We start from the raw sequence: 24,903 nt of genomic DNA on the forward strand, positions 1-24,903 counted from the left end.
CCACAGCTGCTCCCGCCCTGCCCCGCCTCCTGCCCAGACACTGGGAACGGGGCAGGGCCAACAGGAGGGGCTGATCTGAGTATGAAAGCATCCCAGGGGCGCCACAGGGAAGGTGCTGGAAGGCTGGTGGCCTGGAGAAGCTGTCAACTCAGGCAGAACAGAGGCCGCGGGGTGCCCCCTGGTGGACAGCTCGCCACACTGCCATGTGGGGACCAGCCCAGCTGTGACAAGGGCTCCTCCGCAGGGCTCCCTATGAAGGGCGGGGGGACTGGGCGGGGCCAGAATGCCGGCCAGGAGGGGTGCGTTAGGAAGCACTTCTGTGTTCTTCCCCTTGTTCCACTGAAAAAGAAGTGCAGAGGCCAAAACAGAGCAAACAATGATGCCGTTTATTTAAAATGTTTACTCCAAGAAATATATATATAAAAAAAAACAATACAGCACTAAACCAGGCACCTTCAACCGAATCACCACCTCTTCCTGGGTTCTCCCCTTCACGCTCAGCCTCCTGATCCAGTCTCCTTCTTGAGCTGGAAGACGCAGCTGGGGCCCGAAGGGCCACCACCCCCCACACCCCAGGCCCAGCTGTCTCCCAGTTCCCTGTTCTGAAGGGTTTCCCGGTTAGGAAGTTCATTTTAAAATTCTGAGCTCCAAGCAGTGCCTGGGAGAGAACAGGGCGGCCTCAGGTGGAGGGGACGTCCCTTTCCTGCTCCTGCTCCAGCCCCCAGCAGGGGCCCCAGTGTGGGCCAGCCCCCGGGTGGGCACACAGCCCCAGGGAGCTGCACATGGTCCAGGAGTGTGGCTGCCACGCCCGCTTCAGGAAGAGCTCTGTCGGGGGAAACCGAGGGGCTCTACGCGGGGAAGCTTGAGTGAGAGATGGTGGTTAGAGGGTGATTTGGACCAATCAGGTTAGTTTAGCAGAAGCTCTGAAGTTGCAGAAGCTTCTCCCCTGGACTATAAACACAGACAGCAGAGACGAGCATGAAGTCAGACTAAACCTCAGCGAAGACGCAGGCCGGCCTCCTGCCGCGAGGCCGCGGGACTGGCTGGGACAGGCGCTGCCACATGCCCTGTGCAGGAGGGCGCCGCCGTCCGGAGCGGCGGGGCGGCAGGGACGAGGAGAGGAAAAGCAACAACTAGTCATTTTTGGCATTTTAACATCGAGACAAAAACGGTAACGAGCGAAGCAAAAAAAATAATAACAAAAAAAGACCAATATTGAACTTTCCCATCCACCCAGTCTCACACTGCACCTCTCCCCCGTCTCCCCCACAAGCACCACTGACCTAAACAGCTATTTTAAAGCACCCAAACCAGTCCAGACCCTCTCGAGACCAAGAACCTGGCCACGGCTGCCGCCTCTCTCGGGTCCGAGCAAGAGGAGGGTTCCGGGAAAGGCACCTCATAACTCAGGCAGCGCCAGGGACGTGCTGGTGCACTGGGCACTTGCGGGGAGCCGGTCGCAGCCTCTGCGCTGACTCAGGGAAGGGGACTTCTTCCACGATCCCAACTATTTGGTAGCACAGCCAAGCAAATGTGACTAGAGAGTTGGGTTTGTGGAGCAGGAACCCGGGCCTCGGAAACAGACGGGGCTGTTCCAGCAGGACCCAGCCAGGGGCTCAGGATAAAGAAACACGAAGGCGACAGAGGCCGCGACACAGAGGACGCTCCTCCCCTGCGGGGACTCCAAAACGCAGTGTCCTGCTGGTCAGTCTCTGACGGCGGGTGCTGGCGAGGCGACCCCGGCTCACGGGAGCCTTCGAACCAGATCTGGAACCTCGTCTGTCCACCCCCCAAGTCCCCACTGGTTCCGTGATCACCTGATTTTCACTTGGACTTCTTTGACAGCTAAAGTAGATAAAAATGGCTAAACAGAGATCCACGAGCCCCCACCGGGGGGGAAAATGGCAGGTTCTATTAATGTCACAGCCAAAAGGCGACGGGGCTTACAGGCAGCCAGGGGGAGGAGCAGAGCACATGTGGCCGGTCTAGAAGGAAAAGCGGGAAGGCAGCGAGCTGGGTGCTGCGGAGCACACGGGGGCCGCGTTGTTGAGACGGACCCCTGGGAACATGCTGCCGCTCCCACGAGCACGTAGAGACCTGTCCCAGGCAGCACCCGCTGGGCTCACAATGCTCACCACAATGGAAAGGGGTGTTTCTGAGAAGGGTACGGGGCAGGGGAGGGGGAACCTAAAAAAAAGCCTAGATTGCTCAAAGTTTCTGCCTCTTTTGTAGGAATGGTAAGTCAACTATGAGCAAATATTTTAATTAAACATTAAGAAGGGGTAAAAAAAAACCACTTTGGAAAGCATACAGAAAAGGTAGTTGGCGTTGAATCACTTATAGAACGGAGCCTCAGGGAGTCTAACAGAAATGCACCTTCGGTCACAACTTTTGCTTCTGAAATTCCTCGCTTGACTTCCCGTCCCAGTGCACGTGGACATGACAGCTGCCGCGAGAGGTGTGGAGCGGGGGGCTCCGGGGCGTCAGAGGGTCCGGGGGTTGTACTCTGGCAGTTTCCTGATCTTCTCCTTCTCCGCCTCACTTTCGTCTCTTGCAATCACCAAGGAGTGTGAGTAACCCATGGCCACCTAGGGGGCAAGCCGGCACCGGGAGGGCAAGGGTGCGTCAGCCAGGCACTGAGTTTGGGGTTGATACGCCCAAGGCTGACGGAGGGACAGTGGGAAACTAGGCTGCCCAGAGGTCAAAACGGAGGCACCCTGGAAAGCTCAAAAAGGCCCTGACTGAGGACCCCCAGTGTCGGCGAGACCGCCCCCAACGCCCTACCAGCCGGCCGTCTGGGCCCCCAGCAGGCCTGGACACAGACGGCTGGCAGAGGCCAGCAAGGACCTGGGGACCATGTTCCCGGCTCCCTCTGCCTCCAAACCACAGCCCCGCCTCGTGGGAAAGACAAGCCCCCCCCGCGTCTCGGCGACAAGGGCTGCGCCTAATGCGCGAGTCACAGGGGCCTCACCCCACCACCCCGCCCCACTGCCTAGAGTCTCAAGGGAAGGTGAGATGCAGACAGGAGCAGGCGCCCACACTGGAGCTGGCTGGCTGTGGCTGGACCATGGCCGGTGGCCCTCAGGCTGAGGGCAGCTCACCCCTGTGCCGGCCTGGTGACCCTCCAGAAAGCCCTAGCGTGGGGCACAGGAAGTAGCAGGCGAGACCAGGCAGCGTGCCAAGGGCAGAGGCAGACGAGCTCGGCCTGGCCCACCTTCTCTCCCTGTCCCCAGGGCTCCCACTCACCTGCTCCGTGAAGATGCCGTCGAGCGTCTTCACCTCCTGAGCTGCCGTTGAAGACTTTGGCTTGTGGTCCCCGTAGCCCTGGTGAGGCAAACAGAGGGATGCGCTGAACACCAGCTGGAAAGCAGGGATCAGAGCAGCCTGCCCGGGCCTCCCACAGACCCAGGGCCTCCGTGGCTGAGCCCCGCCATCTCAGACTCGAGGCCAGGCCTGGGCAGCAACGGGCACCCCCAGGCACCAGCAGGTACCCTGTCCTAAGCCCAGGACCGAGGCGCTAAGGACGTGAGCGCAGTCTGCAGGAGACGGCAGCACGCCGAGGACAGCGATGGACAGCGATGGCGGCCGCGGGGCTCCTGGGCCCTGTCCCCACCAGTGTCCAGGGGACAGAGGGACAGCCCAGGCCTGCGGGTAGGGGGCAGGCTGGGGCGCAGAACACGTGCTACGGTGTGAAGGTGGGCGATTGAGAAAGGCGGGCCTTTCAGCTCAGCTCGAGAAGGGCCCCCACGGAGGGCCAGCTTCCTCTGCCACCAGCCAAGGACCACACAAGCTCCTCAACTCTGAGAGACTGCCCCCAAAGTCCACCTTGTTCCCTGCAAGTCTCCAAATCGATACTAGGAGTCTATTTCTGATAGATGCTAGAACATCTTTCCTAAGAAGGACCCGTAAACACTGGGCCAGGTCCTCATCTCTTTCAAGGCTCCGCTGCACAGCCCAAGGAAAAGTCATGGTCAAGGCCACCAGCCCTGGAGACGGCACGGGGTCGAGAAGCACCCCATCGCCCCACACCCATGAGAGGGGGACAGGAAACCCAAGAGCCAGGCTGACGATCAAACCACAACGAGGACAGGCAGACGTCAGGGTGAGCCCCAGCCCAGCTGGGGACTTAAGACTCAAGGACTTACAAGACATTGAAAGTTAAGAACTCCCCATGCCCCAGAAGCTAAGAAATCAGACTTTGGGTGAGAAGGCCAGATGTGTGGGGAAAATTAATCAGTCCAGTAACAGATTAAAAGCAGGAACACAGACAAAGTTATTGCGAAAAATGAGAGAAGAATGTCCCCAAATGACCTCAGAGGTTGGAAACCAAGAAGACTGGATACATGGTCACCGCTGGCCCCACGGTTTAGGAGGAAATGCTGATCCTGTAGCTTGAAACCCTCCTGGGGAGAGTGAAGAGCAACCACCCTCTCTCCTATCGCGTCATCCCACAATTACCATTTACATGTCAGGGGAAACAGGACCTGGAACTTCCCAGTTTCCACTAACAATGTGGCCAGAAAGGACTTTCAAAAAATCATTTGATGGGCAAAGGAACCTCTTTGAAAGCTGAAGCGACACTGCAGACCTGCATGCAGCAAGGACACAAGGACACACAACTCCTCTTTCTGCGCATTTTCAGGAGGAGGCTCAGGGAGCCCACGTGGGGCTCCGCCCCTCCAGGCAGGGACCAGCTTACCAGCTCCCCGAAGGTCGGCGAGGGGCCCCAGCTGATCGTGCTCTCGTCCGCAGCCACGATGATGCTGCTCTTCCTGCAAAGGGCAGCAGCTGTTACCCCGGCGTCCAGCAGTCCAGCCCTGCACCCCACCAACCCAGCAGCCCCAGGTGCTTCCATGGGCTCCCTGCAGGGTGCGAACCTACCAGCATAAAATCAAGCTGGCCCCACTAAAACCTCCATCTGCGAACAGCACAGCACAGGGCCAGAGAGCATCTCCTGAAGCCCGCTGTCCAGAGCAGACCCAACAGGAGAAACCCTCATCGCCTGGAAACATCCCCAGGAGCGGGCCCCCATCTCCCCACCCCACACCCATTCTTAGTTCTCAGGCCCTCGGGGCAGGAGGTCACTTTCAGAGGAACAAACACACTGGGAAAAGGAAGACACACCAAACCAGGATGAAGAGCTCATTCTGAAGGGGTGGCACCTGCTGGACAGGAGCCTGGGTGGGCCACAGGTTTCAGGTTATAGCCACTCCGTCCCAACCACTACACAGCCACCTGCCCCAGACCCGGCAGGTGACGGACGTCACCCAACTCTTCCCTGGGAAGTGCTACATAGCCCAAGAGGCACCCTCAAATAAAGAGAAAACCACTGCCTTAAAATCACTTTCTCGTTCCCACTGTATCACAGTAACTTAAACTGTCCTAACTAAATAGAATTTTGAACCTGCAACATGAATAGAGTGCACCATCTTCGAAGAGACACCCTCAGTGACTTTCTGCAGTGGCAGGAAAGGGACTCACCTGTCCGAGGACCTCCCAACCCTCCTCCCAATCGCCCCTGCTCTGAGCAGAGTCCGTCCCCTCCAGACTCTGGAATTCGGGGCACCTGACACCCAAATGGAAGAGTGGAGCCCTCCAGGGACAGGGCACCTCCTGGGTGTGTCCAACATGCCCAGGGCGGGGGCAGACATCCTGCTTACAGGAGACATGGTCACATACCCACAAGCCAGGCTCCGGATTCTCCAGCCACAGAGGTCCTGCACGGCCTTCGGGTACATGGTGGACTCCCGGGACGTGTTGGTGGCCCCCCAGAAAAACAGACCACCTGGGAAAGACAAACACATCCCCACTGTCACCGTCATCTCAGAAGCTGGATGACTCCTCATCTCAGCAGCATCAAATAAGAAAAGAGCCTGGGCGGTTGATGAAATCAGGTCCCTGGTCTCGAACAGGGCAGAGGCCACAGGACTCCCCGGTGGAGCACGCAGCCAGGCAGGGAAACCATGACTCGACGCCTTCCTCCCGAGGCCCAGACAGGGAATCACTGACCTACTTCACTGACAGCGAAGGAGCAGGTGTAGCCAGCGTAGATCTGGGACGCCCCACGCCCCGGGAAGTCGAACAGCTTCACCAGGCGGGGGACCATCTCATCCTTCTGCTCAGCGTGGCCCAGCCGGCCGTAGCCACCGAAGCCCCAGGAGAAGACCCGCTTCTGAGAGTCCAGGACCAGCTGCAGGAGGAGAAAGCATGGCTCTGGGACGGGAACGCAGGGGGCTCTGTTCTGCGAGTCTGCGGCCGCGGCTGACGGCACGGGCAGACACACAGAGGCGACCCCTGCCCGCCCTGGATGGCAGAGGGGCCCGCCAGCAGCAGGCGCGCCACTGCGAGGAGGCCTGCTGCTTCCTCCGCCAGGCACACGACGTCCATTCCTAGGAAACGGGTATTCAAGTTGTAAGTCTTCCCCTTTCCCTCACTGAAGTGATGTCTCTAGAGCAGGCCACCGCACTCCACTTCCTCTTTCAGCTCTGACTCAACTGCAGACAGAGCCTGGAGGAAGAGCCCTGCCCACCTCGCATTCTCCTTCAGGCGGGTTCACATCATACAGGTGACCTCCACCTGGTCACAGAAGCAGTGCGCATGGTGCCAGGTCAACAATTTAAAACCCATCTTTACATGCACCCCGATGTTCACGTAGCATTCTTTACAACAAGCAAGACATGGGAACAGCCCAGGTGTCCGTGGACGGATGGACAGATAAACACGGTGTTTATGCGGCAGCCTGGAAGGGGGGAGCTTAGGGGAGAAGACACCTGAAACGAATGTTAACACTGTTCACCAGCTATACTCCATTCTAAGGTTAAAAGTTTAAAAAAAAAAAAAAAAGTTTAAAAAAAATTTATAAAACACCAATTTCTCTTCTAAAAAAAAAAAACGGTATGCATACACAATGGACTACTACTCAGCCATCAAAAGAATAATGTCATTTGCAGCAACGTGGAGGGACCTGGAGATTATCGTACGAAATAAAGTCAGAAAAAGACCACACGATATCACTTATCCAGAATATGACACAAATCAACTTATTTATGAAATAGAAACAGACTTACAGACCTAGAAAACAAACTCACGGGGACCAAAGGGGCAGTGGGGATGGTCGGGGCAGCGGAATGAATGAGAAGTCTGGGATTAGCAGACACACACTAAGGAGACAACCAGAAAGGTCCTACTGTAGCACAGGGAACTACATTCAATGTCCTATAACAAATCATACTGGAAAATAATGTGAAAAAGAATACAAGAATAATATAACTGAACCCCTCTGCTGTAAAGCAGAAACTAGCACATGATAAACCAACTCTACTTTAATTAAAAAACCATCTGCCCCTTTCGTCTCCCTGATGTCTGGTGTTTGAATCATGTAAATGTAGAACCTATAAACATGATTTGAGGTCAGAGGCATAAATAAGATCTATGTCTTCTGACTACACTGTATAAAAGAGAAGCAGTCGTTGGACTTGAGGGGACTGAAATCACCCAGTCCTAAGGTCACACAGCCAGTTGCCCATATACAGGAGACTGACCTGTCTCTGAACTCTCAGCAGGACAAGGGAGATGAGACCCAAGTCTGACTCTCAGCCATTTGCAGGCAAAATAACTACGAAGGCAACTAAGATAAAAGATACAAAAGTTTTATCGCCTTGATCTAAATGGACCTTTAAGGAAACACCCTAAGTGACTGAATCCACTCAGCGCCCTGAGAGAGCATCAACCTGGAAAGGCAAAAGACAGAAACAAGAAACCCTTACGAATGACCCCAACCCAGAGTCTGCCCACTCAGCTCTGGCTGTGGACGCCCTGCAGAAACTGGCAGGTGAAAATGATGCCCCAAAACATCTGAGGGTATGAAACCCTCCAGGCGGCCAGGGCCCATTATTTGCTTTGCAAAGCCCAGGGTCTCCACTGCGGTGAGAAACACTGAAGCCTTACCGTGTGGTTAGCGCCACAGGCCACGTCCCGCACCACCACATTCGGGACGGGCAAGATCTGGCCGTCTTTTGTCTTCTCGATGAAGATGGCCACGCGCCGGGGCACCAGCTCGCAGTCATACTCTATCCGCTGCGCCCGGGCAATGAACTTGCCGTCCGAGTTGTGTCCTGCAGTGACCACAGAGGTAGCCATCAGTCAGCAGGGACCCGAGCACAGGGCACCTGTCCAGTCTAGCCGGGCCTCACGGGGACTTTGGTCACCCAAGGTAGCATCCTCCTATCTGAAGCATGTCCAGGGCATGGAATTGGTATTGTGGGCTGAAAGCACTTACTTTACCAAATGAACAGAAATCAGAATAAGAAACACCCAAGGGTACTGTCCCTAAAAGGGAGTTTTGTGAAAACCCCCGTCTGCGTGTCTAAGTCTGGGCTGGGCTGAGGCTCAACACGCGGGAGCCTCACACCCACAGGCTGGTCTGCTCCGCACTCACGTCGGGGCCTCCGGGGGCCGTCCATGGGCCGAGAACGGACCAGAAAGGCCAACCGGTCCCCAGCGACCCAACACGCTAGTGCGGCTACGGAACCAGGCAGCTGTCGTCTCTGCCGCGCTGACCCAGAGCCTGTCGTGGGGGCGAGCGCACAGCTCTCACCTCAAGCTCTAATTCCCCGAGACGCTGTGGGCTCGGACAGCGGGACTGAGGGCTGGTTCTCAACCTGGGCAGCTAAGACTGCCGGGCTCCACAGACACAAATGAAGCCAGTCCCTCAAAGTCCCTTTCAGTGAGTGTAAGCCCGGGAGTCTAGGTATCCGCGCCGCAGCGGGGACGGGCGCCCGGGAGTTGCTCACTCATCGTCAGCCATCATCGGCGCCTCACCTCCCTGAGGGAGAACCTACCGCCGCCGGCCTGAAGAGGCCTGCAGAGCGCGCGGCCCCAGGGAGCCGCGCGGCGTTTCCGGAAGCAGGCCGGGGCAGCTCACTTCCGGCGCTTCCCCGGCCGGCACCGGCGCCCACGGCCATGGAGGCGGTTTCTCCAGCAGGCTCTGGCAACTCCCTGGCAACCAAGAGGCATGTGCACGGGGCTGTTCCTCCTCACTCACTTCTGACTAAGGTATATTTAGTTTAACAAAGGCGCTGTTCCCCGAGTCTATTTATACCGCCTCCCATCCGCCTGCCCGAATGACGCGGAGACCCGGCAGCCCCGGCCCCGGCGGCCGGGCACTGAGGAGCCTGCGCGCGAGCGGCCATGCGGCCAGCAGGGGGCGCCCGCGCCGCGCCGCCCACCCCGCCCACCGGGCGCGGGGGTGGGAGACGCCGGGGAGGGAAGATGGAGTCCCTCCGCTCACTGCCAGTTACCTCCTGCGTTTGACTTTTCTACTCAATGGAATATAAGTCAATTTCATCCCTTCTGTTTAGGGCTGAAAATCCGGAAGGGAATCCTACTTTGAAATCATTTTGGCTCTTCTGTACACCTGAAACACTGGCCCAGGCCAGGGTGTTCTAAACAACCTTACTCTTGTATAATTTCCTCACTTTCGATAAAGGCAAATCTTTAAATATGAAAATGAATGAACATAGGTTTGATTAAAAATTGAAAAGGAAAAGAAAAAAAACACCTTGAAATGCTTAATCCTTTGACAGACTCACGCCCTGACTTTCATTAAGGCAAGTCCCTGTCAGACTCCACAGCCCCGTGAGTTACGACATGCTGGTCCACGAAACGGGACATCCACTTAATGGATCAAGGCCATTATCTGCAATCAATTACCCACATTTCTACCATGTGTATGCAGCCCCACACTGACTGCTGGTTCTAAACATACAGTTATTTTACAGAGCTTTTTTAAAATGTACTTGCATACCCAGCTGACCATATTCAGGGCACCCAAAGGAATAGAGGTTTCCTTTGCAGTCCATTATCATACTGAATTCAGCCCCACAGGCCATTTTGGTAATTGGCTGGCCGTTGTACATTATCTGAAAAGAAAAGACAGCAGACTTTCAGACATTTTTTTAAAAAAAAGATTGCTAAAGTCTCCACAGGTTGGTGTGAAACAATTACTAGGCTACTAAGGATTTCTAATGGAACTCAACAATGCTCAAAGGCCAAGGCTTTGCACATAGGTAAAGAAACACCACCCAGTACAGAATCAGTTCAGAGACAGGCAAATCATGTCCCTGGGTTTCTGTAACCCTCAAAATGTACAACATTGTGCCTCACACATTCTAGTGCCCAGTGAACGCTGAATTCAACTGACTGGGGGTGTGGGCAACAGGGTACAAGAAAACAAACTATAATCACATTTAGTCCCCAAATTTCACTCTAGTCACTACCTCTGATGTCAGGCGACTTTAAAAAGAAAAGCTTTCATAAGCATTACTGCTAAACCAGTAAAATGAACTGGTTTACACTCTCTTACTATTGTAAGAGCTGCTTGCTAATTAGCCTTAATTGAAGGTGTGAATAGGAAATACAATGGTTTGAAATTAGGAAGTAGAAGACAGCAAAGGCCCTGAGTAATTTAACATGGGGTTTGGACACAAATCCGAGAAAGTGCTTAGAAGACTCTCTATTGCAAACTAATCAGCCTGGGGAAGCCAGACTGGAGGAACCAGAGGGCGAGAAGCGTCAGCATTGCAGGAAATTGTGGGAAAAGGCAATGAGCCTGGAGAGGGGGCGCTGAGCCTCGGGCTCTGTCCCGGCCTGGCTCACTCTCAAACCGTCTCATCCCACTGCAGAGCAAATAGCTGACAAAACAACATTTCGAAAATCCTCCAAATGACAGGTGTGTTTGTTCAAGGTCTCTTTTTAAGGCTAAGACGTCAAAGTCCCTCCCCTCAAAGACACTCACAAGCCTCCTGCCGCCTTATGGCAGAAGTTCAATATTTAGGTATAAATCCCAGCCTCCAGCTGACTCCAGAGTTTTTCAGGAACAAGAGATGACCTAACCTATTTGTGTGCTGAGCACCTGGCAAGTCACTTGTTATGAGGTCAAAACTCAAAAGTATTTTCAGACAAAGACAAATCACATCCATGGAACAATTCTCACTGCAGAACAGAACAGGCTTCAAACAGGTCTCTGGAACGAATTATTTCCAGTCGGAATAAAAAACTGTTTCTGGGACGTTCTTCAACTGTGGCTGTCTGTTAAACCTGATCCACTCAAAGCATCGAGACCCTGCTTTTAGAAGGGAGCCAGCAACTCAATGGGGAGAGATGCCTGATCGCCCCCCAGAAAACCCAACCCTGAAACAGAGAAGCAAAGGCCCTGGGTGGGGGTGGGGGGTGGGGGCAGGGGGAAACGCGGGCGGCACCTGTGCGGGGCTGGGGACGGCGTCTGTCTGGTTGCCGAGGCCCAGCTGCCCCATCTTGTTCTCTCCAAACGCAAACACGGAGCCCGTTTCTGGAAGGAGAGAACGACATCCGTTAGCAAAGGGAAAACAATGCTGAGGACCCTGAATGAGACTGGGAATCAAAGACTCTAAAATAAGAAAAACAGCTCCTTTGCCAGAAGAATGCAAGTGAGACAGTTTCCCAAAAGGGGGTGGGGTGGACACCTCGGAGCAGAACCACTGCCCGGCACAGACCCTCCCAGAGCCTTGGCCACTGACACCCGTGGGTGTGGCCCACGATGCCTTGAGAAGCTGCCCACCAGGCTCCCTGGGCAGCTTTCTGATTGTGACCATGAGTCATGGGGGCAGCTCCACCCCTAACCCAGCTGGACTGTTTGGCCTCTGACCCCATTTGGAGGCAAGTGGCCCTTCCTTACCCGTCAAGGCCAAGGTGTGGTTCCTCCCACACGCTGCAGACACGATCACCTCATGGCTGAGCCCCTCGATGAGTCTGGGGGCTTCAACTCTCTTGGTGTCACCATGGCCCAGCTGCCCCTTCTCATTTCGCCCTGTGGGTCAGAGGCAGGACAGATAAAGCAGGGAGGAGGAAACAGGGCAGCCAGACCAGCTACAGGGCGAGTTGGGGGTCTCCCAAAAGGCGCCCTCCGAACCCACAGCTGAGAGCCAAGTGACGGCAAGTCCAGCTCTGCAGGCGACGCCAGCCTTTCGAGGCTGCTGGGTGGGGCTGGGTAACCAGATAAGATGTGCAGAGCTGTCCCTAGAGTCGCCTCTGCGGGCAGCTGCCAGCCACCACCTCACCTGCTCTGACCCTCTTTTCTGGGGCAGGGCTGGGACCCGTCCTGGCATTTTTGTCAGCCCTGGCCTCCAGGGAAGTGGTATAAAGCAGGTTCAGCCAGGACGTCACACAGGAGCGGACGAGCTCATAGGAACTCACAGTTCTCACTTCTCCCCGTTCCTGCCAGACGCCAGTCCCCTCGCCCGCTCCACTCCGAGGTATTTTAGGACAGTAACACCTGCCTCGCAGGAGTCTGGCTCCCTCAGTGCTCCGGGTGTCTACCAGACCCTGCACTTCCCTCCTCTCCAACCCCACCTCCTGCCGGCCAGCCTTCACAGGACCCTTAGCCATGGGAACCCCAGCAATGGCCCAAGGCCAGAACACAGAACACAGGCTCTCTGTGGCCACGGGCCCACCTCCATCTCTGGGCTGTGCTGGCATGGAATCGAGGCAGGAAGGCTCAAGGAGGCCGAGCCCTGCCCGGCCCCCTGCATGGCATGGCCCCCGAGGGCTTCCCAGGTGGCACAGTGGTAAAGAATCCGCCTGCTAATCCAGGAGACGCAGGATTCATCCCTGGGTCAGGAAGATTCCCTGGAGGAGGGCACAGCAACCCACTCCAGTATTCTTGCCTTTAAAATCCCATGGACAGAAGAACCTGGCAGGCTCCAGTCCTTGGGGTCACAAAGAGTCCCCCATGACAGCATGACACCCACCCCAACCCCCCACCAGAGCCTTTTAGCTCCAAGTGAACATGGAGGGCTGGGTGGGCCAGAGGCTGGCCTGCTCTTCACCTGACCTAAGTTCTCAACTCAGGTCACAGTAGTTCCAAGTCGAAGCAGCTCGGTGGGCCTCTCCCAGGTATCTCTAAGAACCATGTAAATAAACATTTTGGGAGATTTTTATGGGGCCAGAAAGCCAGGCAACTTGGAAACCACGGGAGGTTTCCATATCCTTCCCTAACAGTGAACTTTGACCTCGCAGTCATGAAAGAGGGCGAGCGGAGCCACAAAGGTGAGCCCCAACTGGCCTGTACAGGGCTTGAGGAGGGGTGACCAGCTGCCATTATAAAAGGAAAACCATCCTCAGGCTCTGATTATGGTGCTCCAAGAGGACAGAGGGACAACAGCGTCAAGTGGAAACTGCCCAAGTTCACTGTGAAAGGCAAGAACAAGTTGGGGCACAATTTCTCCACAAACATGAGGGGCCCGGGTGGCCGGTGCGTGCAGACCCCGTTGAGTTCTGGGCCCCTGCACTAACACTCCCAGGACTCACCGTGGACTCGGGACACCCGCTGTGGCTCGTTCCCCCCACCCCACAGTGACGAGTCTGCTCATGGGACACGTCTTGGTTCTGGAGCCAGGTCAGATGCACACCTTTTACAATCATTCTCTGCCCGCAGGGTCAGGAGAGGGACATTTTCAGAAACACCACGTAAGTGAAATTTAGCAGAAAGATGAGAAAGACCTAAAGCTGGGGACCCTGACACAGGAGGCTGCATCCAGCGTTGGGGACAGTGAGCAGGAGGAGGGTTCTGGGGGAGACAGACCTTGGTGCCCACCAGGAGAAAATGATAATAGTGGCAATGCCATTGTGTCACCAAGAACTACAAAGTTTAAATTTGGGCCAGACACACTGCTTCGCTTTTTTCCAACAGAATTACAAAATTAGCAGAGTGCAGGGAAGACAACAGATGTTAATGTATTTGGACTTTGGTACAGCCGCTCATGAAATTGCAAAAAATGGTTCAAACAGCCCAAAATAAAAATGCAGTCATATGGACTCAAAGCTAGCCAAAGGGCCAGAAACAAAGGTTGAGGACAAATGCCAACACCCCCCACAGAAAGAAGAGTCCCAGAGCCAGCAGAGGGCGTGGAGGAGACAGAGCCTCAGCCCGACCGAGCCTGCACGAAGGGTCTGCAGGGGAACCGGGCACCTGGCACGAAGCCTGCTGCAGGGGACCCTGAAATGGGAGGCAGGCGAAGGGACAGGGCCGGCTCCCCGGCATCCAGGCCAGGAGTCCAGGGGCAGGGCACGTGGTGACTCTGGGAGTTAAATAACCCGGCTGTCTGGGCAAACGGAGTAAGAAGCTGAGGAGCAGCACTGCAGAGAGCCGGGCTGGCGTCACCGCAGGGCGGATGTGAAAGCTGGTGGCATTTAAAGTGGCAGGCACAGAGGTCTACGTCATACTGTGCTGGGTGCTGGGGGGACCGCAAGCCTAAAATAAAACAGGATTCAGTTCTAGGCCCCTCGATATCAGAAAGCTGTAGGTTCAGTCAGAACGCTCAGGAGAGGGCTGCTTGAAGACGATCCCAAGAAAGCGGGGGCGAACCGCTCAAAGCCAGGCAGGAGGGCAGAGACCAGCGGCGCGCTCTGGGGGCAGACTGGGGGGTGTCGGAGGAGAGGACACACAGGGGCGGGGGCAGCGAGCCCCCGGCAGGCCCCGCTCTGGAAGTTACCGCGACCCCGGGTACTTACCCCAGCTCCACAGCTTCCCTTCCGTGGTGATGAGGAGGCTGTGGGCAGCACAAGACCCCGAAACCACTGTCCGCACCCGGACCCCCGACAGGCACCCGTACCGGTGGGGCCCCCACAGGTTCTGACCGAGGTTGCGGTAAGCAGCTGTGAGGAGTAAAAGACAGCACGTCAGACCCCTGGAGCCCACTGACGGGGTGCCCCCCTAGGGTCTCCCCCCACCCAGTGCACCCCCGGGGCTCCGGGCAGCCATCAAGACACGGCGCTCATCTCTGGTCCGGACTCGCCTGGGACGCTGCTGCTGAGTGCCCCGAGCTGGTGGCCAGAGACAAGCGCCCTCCTCCCGCAGCCCCAGGCAGGCGAGGGCCTGCCCAGAAACGCGGGGAGCAGACCCGCGTCTCCCTCACCCTCCTGGCCGCCTCCTGGGGGTGGGGAGGCCCGGCCGCTGAAGGCTTCCTTGGGGTCAGCCCTGAGCCTGCCACCCCTTCCTCCAGGGCCCGTGAGGCGGGCCGGACCACGATCCCTAGCTTCACACAGGGATATGCTCCCCGGAAGGCCCTCCCGCCCCCGTTCCCCACACCTCGGTCACACACACCCTGCTCTGGGAGGGTGAGGTCAGACTGAGCCTACTGCATCTCCCTGCTTCCTGCCCTGAGGGCGTCCCACGTGCTGCTCCAGGCGCGAGGCCCCCTTCACAGCCCCCCTTCGCCTTATTAGAGGACAGGGTGTGGCTAAATTTTGGCTTAATTCTCTCAACTTGAGGCTCTCAGAGACAGAAAAACGAGCTCATTTCTAGGCCTGTGGTGACTTTTACGAAATACTAGCTGCTGCCAAACCAACTGTGTCAGACTGACCTGGATGCAGGAACTGACTGAGATCAACCTCGCCATCAGGCACCTGGCTCCAGGAGGAGAGTCTGTTAACCCGCCCAGGCCGTCCCCACGCTGAGGCGCCGCCAGCAGAGGGCGCCCCGCGCAGCCTCTCAGAGTCACACGGGGCCTGGGGCGCAGGGCAACCCACTCAGTACCCAGGCCTGGAGACTCCGAGGCCGGAGGGGCAGGACAGGCCGCAGTCCGTGGGACCGCAGGGAGTCGGACACGCCCGTGCAATCACCCTTCACTTTCAGAGCACGTGGCGTGTGTGTGCTCAGTCTGACTGTGACGCCGTGGGCTGCAGCCCACCAGGCTCCTCTGTCCATGGGATCTTCCAGGAAAGAAATACTGCAGTGGGTTGCCGTTTCCTTCTCCAGGGGAGTCACACCGGGAGGGTCCCCCAAAGGTGGGAAGTTCCCAGCATGACTCAGGACCCCCTGGGCTTCTCTACCTGAAAACACTGCTCTACTACTGCAAGGTGAGAGAAGATCCAGCAACTTACTGGGTAAAAGCAGATCGGAAATGACAGCCTTCACGCCTATGTTGAGGGCTCTACTGTGGTGGCCTGAGTGCTGGGTGCCATGTCTGTGGGCAACACGCAGTGCCAGGGGGGCACCGTGGCTGACCCAATGGCCCTAAATGGACCCCCTGACGGTTGCTAGAAGATCTGATTTGCCAGAGCGTCTTCCCTGACTGAGCTCCACAAATATCAGAGGCCAAAATGTCATCAGTTCGTGAGAGGCGGGAATTCTCAGGGCCTCCCAAGGAAGCTTCAGAGGAAGCCTAGTCAAATGAAAGGCACTGCAGCAGTCCCAGGCAAGGGGCCGGCAGCTCACTAACGCCCAGGCCGGGCTGAGTCAGAGGTCCAGCGATGCGTACCCAAGGGCGGATGGGCTCTGGAGGGAAGGCCGCTTTGAGGGCAGGGGGAGTGGGAAAGGCTAGGACAGGCAGGGGATCCTTCTTCCCTTGAGGTCTGGCACGGGTGGGAAACCCAATCCCCTCTCCCTTTCCTTCACGTCTACTGGAGAGGTCAAGGCAGCCCAAAGACACGGAAAGACTTAAAAAAAATTTGTTTCATTACATAAAACAAAATTACATTCAGAGGGAGAAACATCTGGGAGGCAAAGGTAGGCCTGGGAGAAGACAATAAGGCACTCTCAGAGCGAGGCCGAGCAGGGTGCTACTCCTTCAACCAGACGCTGCCCTGCTTCGCCACGGGCTCCCCTCTGGAATCTACTTCCTGCTCAGGGCCCCGAGTGTCTCTAGTCGCAAACATGGGCCTTTCATTTAAAGAGCAGCCTCGAGAAACAATGCAACACCTGCACAGGAACTGGCAGCGGGACTGACGCGATCACGCCCCGGGAAAGGTGCCAGGTGCCACCAGCCGCCAGGCAGCTCGAGCCCAGACAGCTGGGTCCTGAGGCTGGGCACTGGCACCAACAGCAAAGTGGCTCAAGCCCATTTCTAACTCAGCTGGACCCTGAGCGCCACCAAAGCCCCCGCCTGCTGTTTTCGTGGACTGAGATGATCTTCAGTGCCTGCCCCGAGGCCTCAGGGAGTGTCAGTGTGCAAATATTTGTTCACTGGGCAATGCTGGAAAGTACTTTGGGAATCCTTCCAAGTGAAATCAAGAAGCCATAAGACGTGGCAAAGCGCCAGCCTCACTCCTTTTGGACGGGCTGGTATTCCCCCCAAGGAAAGACACCACCTTTCAAAAAACATTTGGGGACCAAGATACTTCTCGGGACCTCTCCACTCTCCCAACTCCAGACTATTCCTTGCTTTGTCAGACTCGTTCCTGCAACCATTTGGCAGTTTGCAAGGAAACATGAACTCTTGTGAAATGTCTATCAAGTTTGACATTTGACACGTGACCCGTGTTGAGGACGCTTTGACATTCCACAGCACCAGCCTCTCCATTTTAATGAAGCTAAGTGACATGGAAAGAAAAATAGGAAAAAAGTATCAATGCTTATTTGAGGTTAACATTTATATTTTTGTTTATCTCAACAGAATTATCAAAACTAGAGTTGTGCCCAAGTGAGAGTCCTGCTGAAGACCCAGGTTCAAATCCAGTCCTACCACGAGAGAGGCCATGTGGCCCCGGGCGATCCCTTGGCCTCTCTGAGCGCCCCTGCGAACAGAGCACCTACCTGGCCGCCAGAATCACACTGGCCACACGCACACAGGAAGCACTCAGTAACAGCATCCTCCAGGTGTCAGACATCGTCTCTCATACCTTGTTGTTTAGGCACTTCTTTTCGACCAATCAAGTCCCAGTTGGTTGCCCCAAAAATCAAAAGCTGCCCTTTGCACTTAGACCCTTCAAGTTTCTACAGAGAGAGACAGAGAGAGAGGGGGAGAAAAATTAGCTTGCAATGCTGCTTCTAACTTCCCAAACCTGTCCAACGGCAGTAGGAAGCAAGAGAGTGATAATAATGCAACATTAATGCCTGCCCCAGGGGTCTGCACAGCGGACAGACAAAGGGGTCTGGCACAGTCGCCACTTTCCAAGTGGAAACCGATCGGCACCCAGCAGCTCATCAGTGGAGCCCAGGCTCGGCGTGATCCTTTGATTTCTCTTTAAAATATCTTTGGCCAAACACGGCAAAAGCAACCAAATGACATTCGCCCTCTCGGCTCTGCAGACTGCCACACAGGTATCTGCAAGAGGCCTGCCATGTCACGCAGGGAGCGTGTTAAAACCACTGTCCTAAAAAAAATAAATAAACAAAACCACTGTCCTTGGGGCTAAGGCGGCATCTTCCCGACATCAGCGCAGCGAGCCACACGTGGGCCGGGGCGCCTTTCCCACCTTCCCTGGGTGCTCCTCGCCGCAGGAGCTTTCTGGGGAAGACAAACAGCAGCCCCCTGGGTTCAGGGCTCCCCTGGAGGGAGGAAGAGCGGGCGGCCTCCCACAGGCCTGTCCTCACTGCTGGCCCACAGCCAGGGGGCTGCAGGCCAGCACACCTCTGTCCCAAGGACCAGGCGCTCACTGTCAGGGGAGCACGTGCCGCTTGAAAAGGCTACTGTCATGTTTCGGGTGGGATTCGCTCTGGGCTCAGCCTGGGACACTCGTTACGGCCAACCCTTCATCAGAGTCCCTTCTGAGTCTCCACACAGGCCAGGGGAGCAGTTACTTCCTCTTCTGCTTTCATCCTCCACACCGTCATCGTCCCAGGGCGTTAAAGGCAAAGAAGGGGTTTTCCTTCAGTTTAGAGAAGTGTTCTTGGAAGGCTTTGAGAAGAAACCAAACAGCTGCAAGTCCAGTCATCTAACCCTATGCGCTGACTGCCCTGGCGAGACGTCCCGGCAGCCCAGTGTGTGTGCAGCTGGGTGGGGGGGTGGATTCCATTTCTTGGGGAACTCTATGACCTAAACCTGACATCACAGGCACCCCCCCCACCCCGCCCAGATCCCATTGTGCTCACTGGCCTGGCCACATGCAGGGCTGGAGGGAGGCGGTCCATCTGCCATCTGTGTGCAAAGGGCCACGAAGCAGCCAGGGCTGCACAGCGACTCTGCCACATTTCAATTATTCAGAGAATGACCTTAATCGGGGTGGTCCACCCTGCAGCACCCAGGCTCCGATTACGTGAATGGGAGCTGAGTTTCCCCTGGTTATCTCCCCTTCTTGTTTAACTGGCAGGCTTCACTGGAACATTCTATAGGTCTACTGCAGGAGGCCAACAGCATCAGGGGAGTGTTAAATTCCCAGTGGATGGAGCAGCCCTGGGTCTCCACCTACATTACCAACTTGCTCTCCATTATTCCTCAGGTCTGCGTGGAGGGGCAGCAGAGACTCAGGATGAACCTAAGCACCATGGAATGAGCTATCAGGCCAGAACAATGGAGAGAAGGGACCGGAATTGACCATGACCCCCTAGGTGGGCAGAGATCAGTAAACCGCTCCCCACCACGAGCTCAGCACACTAACAGGTCACCAGTGCCGGCAGCCGCTGTAGGGCCTGCGGTCCGCCAGAACGAGCTGCCGTCACCCTGGGCAGATGTGTCTCCTGTGACCCGGAGATGCCAGTGCCTGCTCGAGTGGCCCAGGGCTTGTGGGTACCGGCCACTGAGCCGCTGAGCACTTACACAAACCCCCAAGCTTTCAGGGAACACAAGGTGCTCCGTGAGAAACCTTGGTGAACTGGTCACCTGTGTCTCCTCCAGTGACAGTGGTCTTGGAAGGATGGTGAGTGGTAGCTCGTCTGGGTTTTTAATGCCACGGGCCTCACTCCGTCACATGAGATGTATTATCTACCTAACTCTTTGCTGTAGGCTGCCTAGCCTTATTTCTCTATTAATTCCATTCTTCCCTCCACCTGACATGAGGACTGGAACTCTTCTAACATCCCTTAAACATCACAGCCCAGGTCCCTCTTTGCCAGCGCTGAGCCTGTGCACGCCTGGGAGAGCCCGGATGCGGACGGGCTCCACGCAGGGCACCCCAGGGACGGCTGCCAGGGCTGTGAGCCCAGAGGGTCCCGGGCCGCCCAGGTGTAACCCGCCCTCACCGCGGGGCTGAGACTGTTTTTAGATGCCGTCAGCAGCCATGCTATGCTGCCAGTATCTCCAGATCACGTGGTAGAAAAGCTAGAATAGTCTCCCACCAGGATGGGTGAAATTTCGCAGGCCGTGGAAGAACAGCTACGGCAGACGCACGTACTGAACTTCTCCAATCAACAAAATGGGGTTTCAGTAAAACGATGTTTACTCCCCTAGTGCAAGAAGGGTGTTTACAAGACTGAGAATCAGCCTTGAACATACATCCATTTAGAAAGCTGCCGCTCCCGGCAGAGGGAAGACCATTCAGAGAAAGGCCAGCAACAATTCCCTAGTGGGCTATCAACTAAAACAGGCTCCAAGCTCAGCTTTCAGTTGCATTTATCTGCTCCTTTCAGATGAGGCAGAGTTGTCTCAGGGTCCACAAAACCTGAGCAACCCAACACTGCAAGAACCACAAAGACCTGGACAGCTTGCGACACTCACCTGTCTTCCAGGAGTCAGCCAAGGCTGCTCACTTTACCGACAGGGAATTCTGGTTCCACCAACCCTGGAGGATCGGAGAATGCTCATCTGATACAACCACAGAGAAACCTGAGGTCCTCAGAGAGAGCATTTTCTGGGACTGAAATCCTAAGAATGTTCTATACAAACACACAGCTTCTCCTCAAGGAGACTCTGTTCCTCAACCATACAAGTATTTGGGGTTTATCTTTCACAAGCCCAACGTCTGCAGCTCTGAGTTAACTAAAGGCAACACGGCTTCAGACAACTGGCAGCTGCCCTCACACAAATCTCTTTCCAACAGCCCTGGAAGGCAGCGAGGCTTGTGAACAGCTCAGTAAACAGCCTCTTTCTGAAACGAGTGGATGGTCACTGGCCTGCGGAAGCAGACAGGATTCCCAGGACTGCTTCCCGGGTGCTTGCCCTGGAGTCCAGGAACACACCCAAGAGAGGGGCAGTACCCGCGTAGGGCAAGGCACCGGGAATGCAATGGGGCAGCCTGGCCCTGGCCTTGACCTTGGACCAACCCATGCTAAAAGGAACTTAAGGCTGAACTGTGAAGCACTGAGGAGTCTCTCTCGTCAGACCTCAGTCTCCTGCATGCCCCGGGCCGAGGACAGGGTGCTGGCCAGCTCACTGCACACGCTCTCCCTGCGACTGCCTTCTGGGGTTAATCTCAGCAGCGGGTAAGAATCCCCTACTTCAGGGTAACTAAACTTACTGCTCTGAATTGCCCACTGGAAACACTGGAGAGACAGCAGCAGCTGGCCATTCTATTCCGTCCCTCTGGGCTGGAGGGAAAATGTCCAGAGTCCCGCTCAGAGGATCACGTTTGTTAAGACAGTCCCTATGTTCCCTTTCTCAACACATTGCCCTGGGCTGGTCCCCAAGCCAAGGTGACACACTTCAGCCACACAGGCTCCGTGACATCACCCTCCTCCACCATCCAACACGCTGACCCTTCCCACGAGATGGAACTTACAAAGCATCTCTAACAATCTGCAGAGGTGTTAAGGATGACGTCAGGAGGAAAAAACCCTGAGCCCAGTGGAAATCTAGCTCCATGTGGTCTTGGGCCAGGCCCTCAGACTGTGCCCCAACTTCCTCACCTATAAGGCGGATCTAGAAGGGCACCGTTGTTAACCATTTAAATACTGCCTGAGCTTCCCTGGGGGAAAGCACGCTGACTGGGACTGAGAAAAGGATCCCTCCAGACCGTGACTCTCTACCCCAAGTGCAAGTTCGCACTACTTGGAGTTATCTGAGCAGCTGCTGAAAGCTTTGACCCGCTCCCTAAACACATGTCCCCCTGACACCAGATTAAGTTCTCTGGCTCTGCAAGGTTTTGCAGCCATATGGACTGGTCGCAACCTTAACTAAGAGTGGAAGATCCAACTCTAACGAGCAAATTAAAGCCCATTCAGGCCATGGGAGTTGGGGGAGAACCCTGCGCAGAGACCACACGGAGGGCCACCCCCCCCCGGGCCCTCCGACCACAAGCGGCAAACAAAAATCTCAGACACCTCTGAGGGTGGGGAGGTGCCGTTCCCGACCACGGGGAGGGGGAGGGCTCTCCGGAGCATGCGCCCTCACGCCGGGCCCCGGAGCCCGCCACCCCCGCCGGCCCGGCGGCGCGAGACCGCGCGGGGCCTTACAGGGCATGCGCCGCGGCCGCCAGGCCCCGCCCCCCCGGAGCGCCGGAGCCGAGGCGGCGGGAACCTCAAAGCCCCGGCGAGGATCGCCGCGCCCCGGGCGCACCGGTGGGGACCCCCCCGCAGCACCAGGGCTGCCCGGCGGCCGCGGGGGCCCGGGAACGGCCGAGGGCACGTGTCTCCGCGCCCCGCGCCCGGCGCGCGCCTCCGCGCCTTCGGCCGGAGACAACTTGCAGAAGTCCCCTTCCCGGCGCGCGGGGGAGGTGGAGGGCGTCCGCGGGCGCGGCGCCGGGGGCGGGGCCCTGACCCCCGCGGGCGGGCTCCGGCCGCCCCTCCCCCGCGGGCCCGGGGCGCGCGCCCCAACGGCCAACGGCCGCGCGGTGGGGTAGGCCCCGGCCCGCGCCCTTTTGTTGCGCGGCGGCGGCGATGATTCAGCCCGCGGCCTGCGCCGACCCCGCCGCCCCGGGCCGGGACGCGCGGTGACGCGCCGCGGCCCTCGCCCGCCGCCCCCAGGCTCGGCCCCGCACTCACGACGCGCTCCTTGGTGTGCTCGGGCTCGGTGATGACCGCTGCCGCGCCGCCGGCCTTGGTCGCCGCGGGCCGCGCCGCGCGCTTTCCCCCGCCGGGGGCCCCGTCGAGCTCCAGGCCGTCCTCGTCGCCGCTGCTGCCCCCGCCGCTGCTGCTGCTGCAGCGTTCCGGCCGCTCGCGCTTCCTGCCTGCGGGGCCGCCGCGCTTCCTGGGCCCCGAACGGGCCGTGCCGTTGCCCGAGCTCGGCTCCTCCCAGGCCGCCGCCGCCTTCTTCCTGGGCATGGTCGCGCTGGAGGAGACACGGGGCAGCGGCGCACAATGGACGGGTTATAAACCGCGCGGGGGGAGGGGAGCCAGCCGAGCCCGCGGCCTCCACTTCCTCCCCTGCCCGCCCCGAAGTGGCGGCCACGGGGCGGGCGGAGAGGGGGCGAGCCTGGAGGAAATCGCGCCGCCTCCGGGGAATCCCGCACGGGAGCCCAGGTCCCCGACTGCAATCCGCTCAGGGAAAGAACAAATAAATGGGAGGCCCCCAATACCCATCCTCAAGTTAGCTTTGCCCATATCGCATCCTAATTGCAGCCCGGTGCCCAAAAAAGTAATGGGAGAGAAAAAGGGAGTCTCTGGTCCACCAGGTTTTCATTACAGAAGGCTTCGGGGCACTTCAGAGGTCCCCTTGCGGCACCTGGGGGAGGGGGGCGGTGAGGAGCTTAGCCCTCCCCAGCTGCCCCACCTGCTGCTTTTGTCTCCGCGGCCCCCTCCCCAAGTCCACTCAAATGCACTTCTCTTCACCGCCCGCCAGAATCCCCAATTCCGCTCCAGCCAGGGGTTCACACCTCGGGCCCTAAAGGAGCCGAATCCCTCGGAGGAGGCGTGGGGGGGGGGGGGGGGGGAGGGGGGCTGTCCCCGCGGAGAAGTGAGGGGCGGCGCAAATAAAGCCGGCCCCCAGCCCCAAACACCTGCTCGCAGACACGAAAAATAAGAACTTTAATGGTGCTCTCCTGTCTCCCAGCCCCTCCCCGAGCGTGCGGCTCGGCCAGACCCCCGATCCCGGCTGCCGAGCGGCCGGCTCCGCCGCTACCTTCCCCAGCGTCCCCGCGCCTCAGCCCTGTCTGCCCATTTTTTTTTTTTTTATTGATTTTGAACAATGGGATCTCTGTCTGTCTCCGATTAAACCACGTGGATCCGCCTTCCTTCCCCCTTTTATTCATTCAATTCCCCCACCCCCCTTCCCCAATTTTTTTTTTTTTTTTACCATTTCTCCTCTTTAAAAAAAAAAAAAGAGGGAGGGGGGGGAAAAAAAAAAAAAAAACTTTCCCAGACCCCGCAAACTGATCGCTGTCGATTTCATTTTCAGCCCCTACCTGCTCAGAGTGACGAGAAACCGGAGAGAAAAACGAAGAAGAGCGGCTAAAAGACGAACCGAAGGGCTTTTTTTCTCCCCGGCCCAGACGAGGGCTCCAGCCCACTCACCAGATACACTTAAAATGTAAATACGAGCTTCCAGAACAAATGCTACAACACAAAACAGAAACACATGTGCGGCCGGGCGGCAAGCGAGCGCGGCGGGGCGGCCGGCGCGGGGCCCGGGGCGCGCGCGCCCCCTGCCGGCCGGCGGACCGGCGGCCGGGTCCTCGCGGCGCTCGCGGGGCAGCGCGGCCCACCCGAGCCTGCGCCCGGCGCCCCGCCGCCAGGCGCCGCTCCCCGGTCCTGCGCTTTTCGTGGGCGGCGCCACGTGCCCCGCTCATCAGACATTACTTTGGGGGTTAGGCGAGCGTTGGACTGTTTTTCCCGGGCACGTCTAGACAGGTCACCTGAGGACACTCGCTGGAAAATAGAAAAGGTTACTTTTCTTACGAATCCGCCAACAAGGGACTTGCCCTAATTGAGTGATTGGAATGAAAGATGAATACAATTTGAATAATTTTCTCCAGCGCCGAGAAAAGTTGTATATTTTACTTGTCTATGAATGTGCCCCACTATGTGGCAAGATGCTGCTAACATGGTCGAGTTACATACATAAATGTTTCCTGTATTAGCGAATTAAGGAGAAATAAATTTGGAGGCCAACGAGGCACTGGAATTCCTGATGGAAAATTTTCAGTTAGAGACCCCCGACCATGCAAGACACGCAGTGCTAGGTGCAAAGGTTGAGAACTAGGTTTCTGCCCTAGGGAATGCACAGTCTAACGGGAAAGATTAAACAAGTACTTGCAAGTATGTGATGTGGTTTTCAAGACATGCTATCCCAAATTATCCCACCTTAGCATATTGAATAAACCGAAGAAAAGATTTTGAGA

The 24,903-nt window shown here is 56.9% G+C and overlaps 1 protein-coding gene across 2 annotated transcripts; it reads right to left on the reverse strand.

The window, feature by feature from the left end:
- Window positions 1-365: 365 nt before the first annotated feature.
- On the reverse strand, window positions 366-24,098 carry RCC2 (regulator of chromosome condensation 2). Of its 2 annotated transcripts, none has more exons than XM_043908949.1 (13): window positions 23,968-24,098; window positions 22,610-22,895; window positions 17,656-17,749; window positions 14,548-14,691; window positions 11,714-11,845; window positions 11,259-11,347; window positions 9,806-9,920; window positions 7,948-8,114; window positions 6,010-6,190; window positions 5,680-5,785; window positions 4,700-4,772; window positions 3,247-3,324; window positions 366-2,588 (listed from the first exon to the last, which is right to left on the reverse strand). In XM_043908949.1, exons 2-13 carry the CDS (start codon window positions 22,886-22,888, stop codon window positions 2,484-2,486), a joined length of 1,563 nt encoding a protein of 520 aa, XP_043764884.1. In that variant the 5' UTR covers window positions 22,889-22,895; window positions 23,968-24,098; the 3' UTR covers window positions 366-2,483. The 2 variants fall into 2 exon arrangements, with proteins under 2 accessions (XP_043764884.1, XP_043764885.1); XM_043908950.1 differs by lacking the exon at window positions 23,968-24,098 and adding an exon at window positions 23,337-23,359.
- Between the last annotated feature and the right edge of the window lie 805 nt (window positions 24,099-24,903).

Source organism: Cervus elaphus, chromosome 8, assembly GCF_910594005.1.
Source record: "Cervus elaphus chromosome 8, mCerEla1.1, whole genome shotgun sequence".
Classification (NCBI taxonomy): Eukaryota; Metazoa; Chordata; class Mammalia; order Artiodactyla; family Cervidae; genus Cervus; species Cervus elaphus.

What these genes read in the sequence shown, in the direction of transcription:
- RCC2 (XM_043908949.1), bottom strand. Translation starts at nt 22,888, where the DNA reads ATGCCCAGGAAGAAGGCGGCGGCGGCCTGGGAGGAGCCGAGCTCGGGC. An exon ending in CCACACCTTGGCCTTGACGG is followed by an intron (nt 11,348 to 11,713) that starts GTAAGGAAGGGC and finishes CTCTCCTTCCAG; the next exon opens with AAACGGGCTCCGTGTTTGCG. An exon ending in ACGGCATCTTCACGGAGCAG is followed by an intron (nt 2,589 to 3,246) that starts GTGAGTGGGAGC and finishes CTTGCCCCCTAG; the next exon opens with GTGGCCATGGGTTACTCACA.